General features: G+C 54.9%; 1 protein-coding gene across 1 annotated transcript; it reads right to left on the bottom strand.

The window, feature by feature from the left end:
• Window positions 1–829: 829 nt before the first annotated feature.
• NEUROD2 (neuronal differentiation 2) lies at window positions 830–4,603 on the bottom strand. The gene is made up of 2 exons (XM_005301816.4): window positions 3,990–4,603; window positions 830–2,164 (listed from the first exon to the last, which is right to left on the bottom strand). The coding sequence occupies exon 2, from the start codon at window positions 2,157–2,159 to the stop codon at window positions 1,089–1,091; it is 1,071 nt and encodes a 356-aa protein (XP_005301873.1). The 5' UTR covers window positions 2,160–2,164; window positions 3,990–4,603; the 3' UTR covers window positions 830–1,088.
• Window positions 4,604–12,041: the final 7,438 nt, after the last annotated feature.

Genomic DNA, 12,041 nt, shown 5'->3' with positions numbered 1-12,041 from the left:
ACCCATGCATAACAAAACAGTTTTGCCATTTAATATAAATCTTTTTTCCCCCCTCTATTTTTTTAAAAGTTTTTAAAACAGGTAAAAAACATCATGACACACAATTTGGAAAATATGTTACTTGTGGTACAAGGGTGTTCAAAAAAGCTGAAGTCACTGATTGTTAACAATGAAGGGAACGTAAACATTCCGTTCCCTTCAAATCAAAAAGTGCACCTTTTTAACCTCAACAAGTTGCTTGGTCCATAGTCTAATATTCCATATGAATTCTTTTGTGTTTTACTTTTCTAGTTCAGTACCTACTTGCATAGATATATATAGATATATATATTTATCTTCTGTTTGCCTCTTTATTGCTTCTAAAAGTTCTTACTGCATTGAAATGCTGATTTGAAGTTGCAAACATTTTTTTTTCTTAATTAAACTTCCATGGGATCTTTTACTGAATCCTCGGAAAGAATAGAGAATTCCCCTTTTCTGAGATAACCCCTTCTAAAAGCTTCCTGATAAATTAAAAAAAAACAACAACGGGCTGGCATTGTTTAAAATTTACTTTGATGTGTTGCCAAACAATACACTTTACTTTTGCGGGGGAGGAAAGATTGCTCGATTTCTCTATTTTCCCCCCATTTATTTTTTACTGTCCACATTTTGTCCCTTTAAAAAAAATTGATGGGGTTTCTAATTTTCCATTTTTTTTCTCCCTAAAACTCTCTTTCCATGTGGTCATAATAGACACTTGTTTCAATCGACTGCAAACCTGCAGGTTAGCTTTTTTAATAATATTTTTTTTTACATTATATATATATATATATTGCACCAAAGTAAATTTTCTTTTCGGTGTATACTCTGTTCTGGTCTGCTATCCTTGGGGGACAAGTAAAGGGGAGACTAGTTCACCTAGAGCCGTGAGCCGAGCAAAGTCTAGCTTTGTGTGTGTGTTACGGGGAGACACCTAACAATTGTACGTTCACAGTTTTGGGGCGGAGGAGACATTTAAAACCTAGAGCAGAATGGAAGTGGGTTGGGGGGGGGGTTGCTATGTGCAGTCGTGGGGGGGGGGTGAAATTTCAGTGGTCACAAGGGGGTTAATTATGGAAAAACGCATTGAGCTCTTCGTACATGGGGCCTCTGTCATGGTGCAGATGCATGTCGTAAGGCAGCATGTTCTCGGAGTGCACGCCCCCGCGCATCCCAGAGGAGCCGAAGACCAAGTTATGGCCGGCCGGCCGGGAGCTTGGCAGGGCAGAATAATGCATAGAATAGTGGTAGTTTTTCTCGTGGTCCGGGGAAGAGTCTTGCTTGAGGGAAAAGTTGCCATTAATACACAGTGGGGGGCTCAGGGGGGCGTCGTACTCAGAGCTGTTGTAGTCTGGGGACGCGTTCCCATAGAGGGTCTCGTAGGTGGCGCAATAGGCATGTGTCCGCAAGGCGTGGGAGCTGGCCATGGTGCCGGACTGGCACTGCGTGCCCGAGAGCCGGGAGCACTGGTAGGTATAAGGGTGCAGGGCAAAGGAAGAATTGGGGCCGTGGTACCTCGCGGCCTCCTGGCCTTGCTCCGTGAGGAAATTCCGGGAGTTTAGCTGGAGGCAGCCGGCCACCAGGTTGGTGGTGGGCTGGGACAGGCCCTTGCACAAAGTCTGCACGTAGCTGACCAGGTCGGGCCGCTTGCCCGAGCGCAGGATCTCGGACAGCGCCCAGATGTAGTTCTTGGCCAGCCGCAGCGTCTCGATCTTGGAGAGTTTCTGCGTCTTGGAGTAGCAGGGCACCACCTTGCGCAGGTTGTCCAGCGCCGCGTTCAGGTCGTGCATGCGGTTCCGCTCCCGCGCGTTGGCCTTCTGGCGCCGCAGCTTGGAGCGCTCCAGCCGGGCTTTGGTCATCTTCCTCTTCTTCGGGCCGCGCTTCTTGGGCCGGTCCCCTTCGGCCTCCTCCACCCCTTCCTCTTCCTCCTCCTCCTCCTCCTCCTCGTCCCCGCCTAGGTCCCCGTCCTCTTTGTTTTCGCCCAAGGAGCCTTCCCGCGACTCCTCCTGCAGCGGGGCGCTTTTACCTTTCCGCTCCTCCTTGTCGCTCCGCTCATCTTCCTCGCACTCCTCCGCCCAGCTGGGGAATTTCTGCACGTCGGGGAGCAGGCTGGGCTCGCTGAACAGCCGCGTCAACATGATGGCTGGAGAGGGGGAGACGGGGGGAGGAGAGAGAGGGAACATTTTAGCCACGCTCCTTCCCAAATGCCCATTGTCTCGGCTGCGGCCCGCCCCGGCGGCGGTTCCGGCCCCCGGCCCCTGGCTCGGCTGCACGAAGCGGGGACTCAGGCCCGGCCCCGTGTGTGTGTGTGTGTGTGTGTGTGTGTGTGTGTGTGTGTGTGTGTGTGTGTGTGTGTGTAGGGGGGGGGAGAAGTGGCCAGCTCCTGCGGCGATTCGATTTGGGAGTGCGGGTGGGAGACGCGATTTGCACGGTCACTTCCCCAGGCGCCGAACCGGAGCGGGGTGCAGTGGGCAATGGAAACGAAACAGGGGGAGGAACTGTTCATTGGATGCCAATCTGCCCTTGACTTTCCGCCCGGCTTCCAGTGGGTTAGAAACCCTCCCCACGCGGAACACCCCCCCGCAGAGAGAATCTAGCGAGCGAACCCAGAAATCGCCACGGGAAAGGCTGGGGTCCAGCTCCAGACCCCTCGTCAAAACGATCGAATCGTTTCAAAGTGGGATTGAAATGAATTGGCTTCGCCGTCGCCTTGTGACTGATCCCGGGACATTTGCTTGATAGATTTGGGTTCATAATTCATTTGGAATTCCCGATTATTATTATTTTAAATTTGATCTACTTTTTTTTTTGTATTTTCCGCCGTCTTTATTCCGTCCCGTTGGGCTCAGGGCTGGGATTTAAATGTTAGGAAACCGATTTCCCCCCATTCGTCTCTCTCTCCCCCGCCCCACCTCCTCGGCCGATACTTCCTCCCCCTGGGTGTCAATTTCTTCTCCATGCATTGCGGCCCAAGACACTGCCAACAGTCTTCAACTTTTCCTGCCGTGTGGTTCAGAACAGACCCATTTCCCCACCCTTCGCCCGCCTTGAAACAGACGATCAGATCATTCCGATTATTATGAATACCTTTGACCCCCTCCCCCCTTCTCCCCATACCGGCCCGATCAGACCCACTGCACGCCCCCCCCCTCGGCCCAGCTGTCCAACTTTGCATTCGATCACTGTCCTCTGCCCACGCCACGTTCTTGTGGTTTTGATCAACCCCCTTGTATGCAGCGAGACATAATCACACCCCAGCTGCGGCTCCCGCGCAACCTCTCGAAGGCTGACACTAGAAACAAATCTTAACGGGTTTTTCTGGTTTGGGGGTATATAGATATAAAAATCCAGATTAAGAATACAAACGAATGCCCAGCCCCGCGTCCAGACACGGGAGTGTCTTGCTAAAAACTACGGAGTTCGCAGCACGAATATATTTCCCAAAGCAAATTCTCTCTGCTTTGCAAGATGATCTCGCTGCGAGAATCTTTCTCTCCAGCCAGGCGATTGAAGGGAGCGATCTCATGTCAATTTCCTTAGCGTTGTCTTTGTGTGTGTGTGTGTGTGTGTGTGTGTGTGCAGTGCAATTTTTTTTTTAACCAGCAAAAAATTAAAGCCGGAGCCTTCTGATTTTAAAGACACCTTTCCTCCGTTAAAAATAAAAAAAATCTCTAGTTTCATCTTTGTTCCTACCCGATGTGTACAGATATATCGAGCGAGATCTCGTTTCCTGGTGGGACAACGGATGGAAGAGAGTTTATTGGGTCTATTTTCATTTTCACAGAGCTCTGCCCTCTTAAATCGGGGGAATTTAAATAAGACTCTCTCCCCCCTCAAAAAAAAAATAGATCGGATCTTAAAATAAAATAAAGCCAGTTCTGAAGGAGAAAAAAAAATAACCCTGGAAGTTGCTTTTTATCCATTCAAGTTTCCAGTCCCCCACCCCCTTCACTTCTTACATAACTTACCTTCAAAGCTAACTGGAGGAATTCTTATTTCATTGTCCCCAGCATCTTCTGGGACCAGGGCAATGCTCCTTAAGGTGCTACAGCTTTCTTCAGTGCTCTATCCAAAAGGAGGCGAGAGTGGCATCTCTACCAAGCAAAGGGGGTACCAGCTCTGATGCCAATGCCATATGGTTGGCACGTCATCGGCTGGAGCTATCACATGAGAGCCAATGATTGACATGCGCCTGCATTCAGGGAGATTTTTCTCTCTGGGGAAGGAGGAATCGCCATCTGTCACTCTGTAGTCAAAAAAAAAAAAAATCCAAATCTACAGATCTGCCCACACGCTGCAAAATGGGACCACGGGCAAGAAAGGGGAGCAGGAGAGCAGCGCTCGGGCTGAACAATGGGGTGTAGGGAGCGAGCCGGAGCAACGCCCCCCTGGAATGTGGGGGGCAGGCTCCCGTCGGGGGGGGGGATTGGGGAGCGAGGGGGCTGCACGGAGGGACCCAGATCTAGCTCAGGCGGTTTGCAGGCTGCAAAAAATAACAAGCCCAGCTCCCTCCCCAGACCTGCCACCAGCGAACCAGGGGAAGGAGCCCAGGCGGTAGCAGGGGGACACGGGGGAGGCTCCCAAATTTATGTCACCCCTCCCTCCCCAAGGAGGGCCCCAGAGCCAGGTGCCAGGGAAGGTTTGTAGCAGAGGACACTCCTTTCTGCTGTATCCAATCCCCACAGAAGGTGGACTTGTCTCTGGGGAGGGGCTGTGTTAGTGATCAGCTCCCCCCCACCAGACAGACACACTAAGCAGGTTAGAGGGTAGGTAAATGTATGGGCATTTGCCAATATTGTGCACAAAGACTGCCCCCTATTCTCTCTCTCTCTCTCTCTCTCACACACACACACACTCACACCTTCCCCTGTTACACACACACACACACATCCTCTCTCACACACACCCCTTCCTCTGTCTTTCTCTGACTCACACACACACACACACTCACACACACCCCTTCCTCTGTCTTTCTCTGACTCACACACACACACACACACACACACACACACACACACACACACACACACACACACACACGGCTGAATTAACAATCCAGGAGCGTGGTTCTATTTTTTGTCTCTACCTGTAAACGCAGGGATAAAATCAGGCCGCTCCCAGCTTTGACCCAGCTAGGAACAAGCCCCCGACTTTCTGAGGCATAATCACAGAGCCGGGCTTGCCAGCGAGGCTGCTCGCTGCTGACATGACCGTTGTGTTTGCAAACTTGCTGGGGGTAATAACGGGGTAATGGCGAGCGCCCATACAGCATAATGGGGCGTCATTACTGCATGTCTCAACACACCCGCCTCCTTCTCAGCTGAGAAACAGCCACTCATCAAATGTCCCCAGGTGTCCGCTCCCTTTTCTCCCTCTCCTTAAACCAAATTGACCTACTCATCAGCAGCTCTGGGTTATCGACAGAGGCTGAACTCTACCGAGGGAGGCAGGGCTGGCAGATTCGGAAGCCACCTTAGAGCCAAGGTAAGGTTCGCCAGGCCTGTCGCAGGGGCCCTGTGCAGGCCTTTCCCCGAACAAAGCCTGTGTGGAAAAGCAGTTGCGTCTGAACAAAGCTGATCGTGTGGCTTCGCCTCCCCCGCTGCTTCAACAAATGTCTGTTGGGATATGGTTCAAATCTCCCCTTCTGGGATTCTGTCTTCCACGCGAGGGCCCAGGAACTGACCACAGGCCACAATGTCTCCCCGCATCTGTCCGAATGAGGCACCCAGGTGATCAGACGGGCATTTCATACCCTCACGCTGAGCAAATAGTACTAAAGGTGGCATGGCCAGGCCCAGATCTGGGCGTAGGCCTCACATAGGCCAAAGTTTGATTGTCATCCAACTTCTACATTCCAGAAAAGGCAGCTTTTCGGGTGAAATGCGTCCCGAGAGGTGCCGCGCCTTCGGGCACTGGCGTGAGAGATGGGGTTTATGAAACAGGAGCTGGGCCCATATCCTGCCCGGATCCCAGGTATGTGTGAATCACAAAACCAGGGCCAGAGACGCAAGGTCTAGTGTGAATAGACACATGTGCCCACGTACATGCATACACACATGGACAAACATGCGTGCTCACACGTGGCCACACACGCACGCTCACCCATTTCCCCATGCACACACGCCCGTACAAGCGAGGCTTGCTCTGTGACCGTTGAAAGAGCTGAGCGCCTATTGGCACTTTGAAGATAACCCCCGGACTCGAGTGACCTTGGCAGGAGTTTGATGGGGCTGGAAGAGACCATGAGAGCTCAGACCATCCCTGGTGGGCATTTGTCCAACTTGTTCTTAAAAAAACCCCAACCACAGGGTTTCCACAGCTTCACTACCCTTATCTCTGCACCAGCCTGCGCAGACCCAACACTTCCACCCACTTCATTGGGGCAAGGCAACCCCCCGATCTTCCCTTCACCCCACTGCCCATTTCTCGCCGCGGCCCCGTTTGGGGCTTGCCCGCGCCACCTGGCCCTCGGCCTCGATCCACGCCTCTGTCCGCCTTCCGCTTGCCCTTTGCCATGGATTTATTTAGTTAGTTTGCCTTCAAGACTCCGCGGTTGCCGAGTGACTGGGAAATGCTCACTCCCCTTCTGCTCTGCTGCTCCCGCGTTGCAGAGATTGAAACTGATTTTCCTCGTCTTAGCATATTAAGATCCAAAGTGTGTCTCTCGACCCATCTCCCGAGAGCATGAACTGGCATCCACTGCAGAGGGGAGGGAGGTGGCAGCTTGCGAGGGCACCAGACGCAGCAGCATCCGAAGCATTCGCTCAAGCAGGCTGCCTCTCCTGCGTGGCTCTTGTGCAGGGAGCCGATGCCCCCCACCACGTGAGCGCCCGCGGAGAATAGAGCCAGCGGAGGCTTGTTTACAGAGTCACCTCGCCCATCTAAGAGCCGGGAGGAAAGTCGGGGCCCCTTTGCCTCACCGCTTGTGTTGTCATTTCAACCAGGAGGGGGGTGAGCGCATGCGCCCACCTTGGCTGTCTCTCCATCCCCACCTCCAGGAGAGCTCGGACGAGGTCACGAGCCAAGGTCAGGCCCGTGGGACAGCGTGAGACTCCAGCCCAAATACACTGGTGCCAGCTGGCCACAGGATGGGCAAAGTCATGCGACTTGTGTCTTTTCCTCGCCAACTGCTATACCAGCCCATCCAACCCCTTTACCGACATGAGCGAATTTAGCCTTGCAAGACGCCTGGTGTTCCCATCCTCATTTTACAGATGGAGAAACTGAGGCACGGGGGGAGGGGAGGAAATGCCTTGCCAAAGGTCATGTAGCTTGTCAGTGGTGGAGCCAGGAGTGGAACCCAGGAGTCCTGCGTCTCCAATCTCACCTCATTATATCCATCCTTCCTACTACAGATGGGAGTTACAAGGGCCTGGATTCTAGCTCCATCGCTGACTCACCGTGTGACCTGGGGTGAGTCACCCCCTGTGCCTCAGTTTCCCTAGTCTGTTTAGACTGGAAGCTCTTTGGGGCAGGGACGGTCTCTCAGTATGAATCTGGACTGTGCCCGGCACAATGGGGCTTCGGTTTTGGGCAGGGCCTGTAGATGTCATTGCCCTATAAATAATAATAAATGATAAATATTCGGTGGAGCTAAAATGTAGCCACCAAACTAGGCAACGGACAAGGGGCAAGTCCACTGGGGTCATCGCTATTGCTGTTAGTTTAGGCAGCCAGAGGCTACGGTGATGGGCAGCTGTATAAAACGACTGAAAGGTACAAAAGGCCTGATTCTCAGCTAGGCCAAGGCCCCCCGATGCCCATTGTAGGTGCCTTAAAGTGGATATAGAGCATAAAGGTAAAAGACCAAGGAAGTCCCAATTCCAGGGCAGACCGGCTGGGAGGGGAAGTGACTTAAAAAGCCCCACCCAAGAAGTAGCGTAGGGACTAAGGAGATGGCATTAAAAATCCCTCGAAGTGGGGGAAAGTCACCAGAAACTCAACCTGGAAGTCCTGTCCAGGCCACTGACCTGAAAAGGAGCGACTGGGCTTTCTTTGCGAGTGGCTTGGTTCATCAGCATGCACGGCCGCTCCGAGAGAGCAGAAAGTGGAGCCATGAGAAGGGAAGAGCGGATGAAAGGAGAGCAGCGCGATGAAAACCAAAACACGTCTTAATTGTGCTGTGGACTTTCTCTAATGGACGGCTCCCTTCCCCCTCTCCCCCCCTCGCTGGCTCCCTCCCCAAGCCACCCTGGGAGGAGCAGCGGGCAGTTGGCCTGAGATGCAGATGTGGCCAGTGCAGGGTGGCATCAATTCGCCCCCCCCCTTCGCCCGACACATGGGGCTGGTTTTCAGAGGGTTAATTCCTCCACGCCTCCCCCTGCTGCTCCCACTCCAACGTTCAGCAGAATCCAGCTGCTCCGTAGACACCGAAACAAGGGGCTGCTTTTCCCCAGGGCTCAAACCCCAGGGGGCTCTTTGGACAAACCCTGCAGTGTCAGTGTGCGCGCCCGGATTGTGTCTGCCAGTCGTCTCGGGGTGTCGGGATTGGGGGTACCAATGAAGGGGAGGTGGGTTCTTCCTCCCAGGTCGGCTGCCTTCAAAGAATTCTGCCCCTGCCCCACATGGTGCCCTCGATTATAGGCAGGTGCCCAAGGTAAGGCCGGGTTTTAGACAGCAGGCCTCTCGTTAGCCAGATGCCCAAGCAGCCGCAGGACGCGCGTCCCACCCAGCACATCTCATTCACATTGTTCCTCGTATGACGGTAGCACCCAAAGGCCCCAGCCATGAGCCAGGTACTACACCCAGCACAAAGAGCTGGTGTCTAGCTGGAAGAATTTACAATCGAAGGCACCAGGTAGGTACAATGGGACCTGTGCTGTGTGGAACAAGGTGTCTCATCCCGCCCCCCTGCCCCCCAGAGGTTTAGGAGCCGGGTAAGTGCTGGCCCTTTAGCTGAGCTCTGGCCGCACAGCTGCAGATCCCGCCTCAGTCCTCCAGGTGACCCGAGCCAGGGCCTTGCTCTGTGTGCGGTGACCAGACCGAACCGACCCTTCCTTCTAGACAGCTCAGGTGCTGTCTGGGTGCACAGGTGAGCTCCGGAGACGGCTCAGGTGATGAGTGAGCAGCGAGGGTGGGCTGCTCCCAACCCCCACATGTGCCCACTGCCTGATACCGGGGGGGTTAGTCAGCTGTGCCAGGGAGGGGGGATTTTCCCCCTCCCCTCCTCACAGGGTGTCTGGCCCCTTTAAGTGAGGTGGGTCCTGCTCCCGAGGTGACCAGGCAGGTGCACCCAGCTCAGGTAGCGGATCAGAGGAGAAATGCCTGGCAGTAGGAGGGTGGCGGCCAGGAGAGGCTAAGGGGAAGGCCCTGAAGAGAGCTTGGGAAGGGGGGGCAGTTAGCTCCTGTGGTGATTACCCTGGGAGTGGGGCCAGAAAGAGAAGGGCTGGGGAAGTTGCTTGGAAGGAAGGTGAGCTGGCAGGCCGGGGGAGCTGGGCACTATGAACGGCTGTGATTGGGATGAGGGGCATTGGCAGATCTGGGGAGGGAGCCCAGGGCTGGGATATGGGGGAGGGGGTGGATTGGGATGAGGGGCATTGGCAGATCTGGGGAGGGGGTCCAGGGCTGGGATAGTGGGGTGTGTGTGTGGATTGGGATGAGGGGCATTGGCAGATCTGGGGAGGGGGCCCAGGGCTGGGATATGGGGGAGGGGGTGGATTGGGATGAGGGGCATTGGCAGATCTGGGGAGGGGGTCCAGGGCTGGGATAGTGTGTGGGGGTGTGTGGATTGGGATGAGGGGCATTGGCAGATCTGGGGAGGGGGCCCAGGGCTGGGATAGTGGGGGAGGGGGTGGATTGGGATGAGGGGCATTGGCAGATCTGGGGAGGGGGGCTCAGGGCTGGGATAGTGGGGTGTGTGTGTGTGTGTGGATTGGGATGAGGGGCATTGGCAGATCTGGGGAGGGGGTAGATTGGGATGAGGGGCATTGGCAGATCTGGGGAGGGAGCCCAAGGCTGGGATAGTGGGGGAGGAGGTGGATTGGGATGTGGGACATTGGCAGATCTAGGGAGGGCTGGGATAGCCAGGAACTGCGGGGCTCTTGTTTGGCGCCTTTGTGGCCATTCTGCCCCGCGTGGTGGTGTTTGTGCCCTCGCTGGGTGACACGAAGTTCGTCAATGGCCACGGACCCGCACCGCCCATCTCGCTGGCTCGGGCCGGTTCAGTTCTCGGTGGCGAGTCACAAACCAGCCCAGCGAAGCCGTGTGGGGCATCGGGCTCCCACCGGGTGTCTGCGGGACACAAGTTTGCTGGGTCTCCACCTGGCTCCCACATCGCAAAAGTGGCCTCGGTCACTGGCACCGATCGGCCCCTTTGCTGGCAGCCTCAGCAGAGCCCACGAACTAAATGGGCCACGAAACTGCCTCTGTCCTCTTGGCACCTTGTGACCCTCCAGGTGAAATCTGATGCCCATGGGGCTCGGGGGGGTGGGAGGGGAGGTTCACCTCGCCACTGCCCATGCTACATGCACTTGGCATGGGGTAGAACAGGGGTGACCCTCGGGCCTTGAGGCCCAGCCGCGGACATGAGCCACCAGGCTGCCCCCACCGGGCCGCCCCCACCACCGAGCGGAGCCGACTCTGTGGCTTTTTCTTGCTTCTCCCTAGCTGAGCCCTTCCCTGCAAGCTGCAGTTGGGGGGGAAGGGGGGGAGCCCAGGCAGTGCCAGATGGAACTGACGCCACACGGCAATATTTCTGGGAGGTGAAGGCTAGAGCTAGATGGATGTGATAATGTGTGTAATGGAGCCACCGTCAGGGAAAATGGCAGAGGAGGGGGAGAGAGAGAGGAACCTTCCCCCCACACACACCCATCCAGCCCCTGCGGGCCCCAGATTCCTCCGGTGAATAAACGAGGCCTGGGCCCGGGATCCCTGCAGGGTCCGATTCTTCATGCCGCTTCCCCCGATTCCCCTTGACACAGATGTTCCTAATGGGCTCGAATCCTATTAATAGCCCGACGGCTGCGCTCCATCATCCTGCGGGGCCTTAAAAATAGATGGGAGCCACACGAGCGGGTGCTGAGTTTAAGGGGAGCTGGCTATCGGCCAAGCTGGGCAGGGGAGGGGCTTGTTCTCGGGAGGCAGCATGGCCCGGTGGCTAAAGCACGGGGCTCCTGCCTCCCGCTAGACTTGGGCTCTAGTCCTACCTCTGCCACTGATCTCCAGAGGGGCACATCCCTGTGCTGTGCCTCGGTTTCCCCACTTGTAACAGGCAGCTAATGCCACAGACCCCCCTGTGTTTTGAGATGTGTGAAGACAAAGGGCTATGGACTAACCCGCTGTCATTCTTCATCGGTAGATCTGACAGGGCTTTCCTAAGGAGGGAAGTATCATTATCCCCATTATACAGATGGGGAAACTGAGGCACAGAGCTGTGAAGGCACTTGCCCAAGGTCAGCCAGGAGGTAAAGCCAGACTAGAACCCGGGCCTGCTGAAATCCAGTTCAGTGCTCCATCCACTAGGCTGCAAGGCTCCGCAGTGCAACAGCTGTTGGGTCTGACTAGCTAGTCCCTGCCCCAAAGAGCCCACTGTGTGTTTGGGTGTCTGTACACCACCCGGCCCAGCAGGGTTCTGGCCCCCAATGGGGGCTTCTAGGCAGCACGATGGTCATAATTCTTGTTCTTCCCAGGCCAAACCTCTGGTTCCCAGGGCAGACCCAGGCTGGGAAGGGAGAAATAGACTTGCAGAGACATGCAGTGACCTACCTGGCTCATCTACAAAGTGGGGTGAGCTTTTGTGTTGAGGCAAAATATCTGGGGGGGCTGTCGGTGTTCAGTGCTGGCCTCAAAATGGGTTGGGTTGGTTTGCTGAAAACTGAACATTTGGGGTTTAAAAAGAAGGGGGGGGGGAAATTCCGTGTCCAATCACCCAATGTTTTTCCCTGGGAAATTGGTGACTAACATGAGGGGTTTGTTTGTTTGTGGTTGAAATTTTCCTTGGGGAGGAAATATTTCCCCCCCCAGCTGTACGAATCGATGATTATTATCGTGTGTGAGAGTCACGCCCAGAGGCCCCCAGCTGA

This window comes from Chrysemys picta, chromosome 24 (genome assembly GCF_011386835.1).
Source record: "Chrysemys picta bellii isolate R12L10 chromosome 24, ASM1138683v2, whole genome shotgun sequence".
NCBI classification, from domain to species: Eukaryota; Metazoa; Chordata; order Testudines; family Emydidae; genus Chrysemys; species Chrysemys picta.
This window is presented reverse-complemented; position numbering and strand designations above follow the sequence as displayed.

Coding starts and splice junctions, on each gene's coding strand:
- NEUROD2 (XM_005301816.4), bottom strand. CDS start 2,159: ATGTTGACGCGGCTGTTCAGCGAGCCCAGCCTGCTCCCCGACGTGCAG.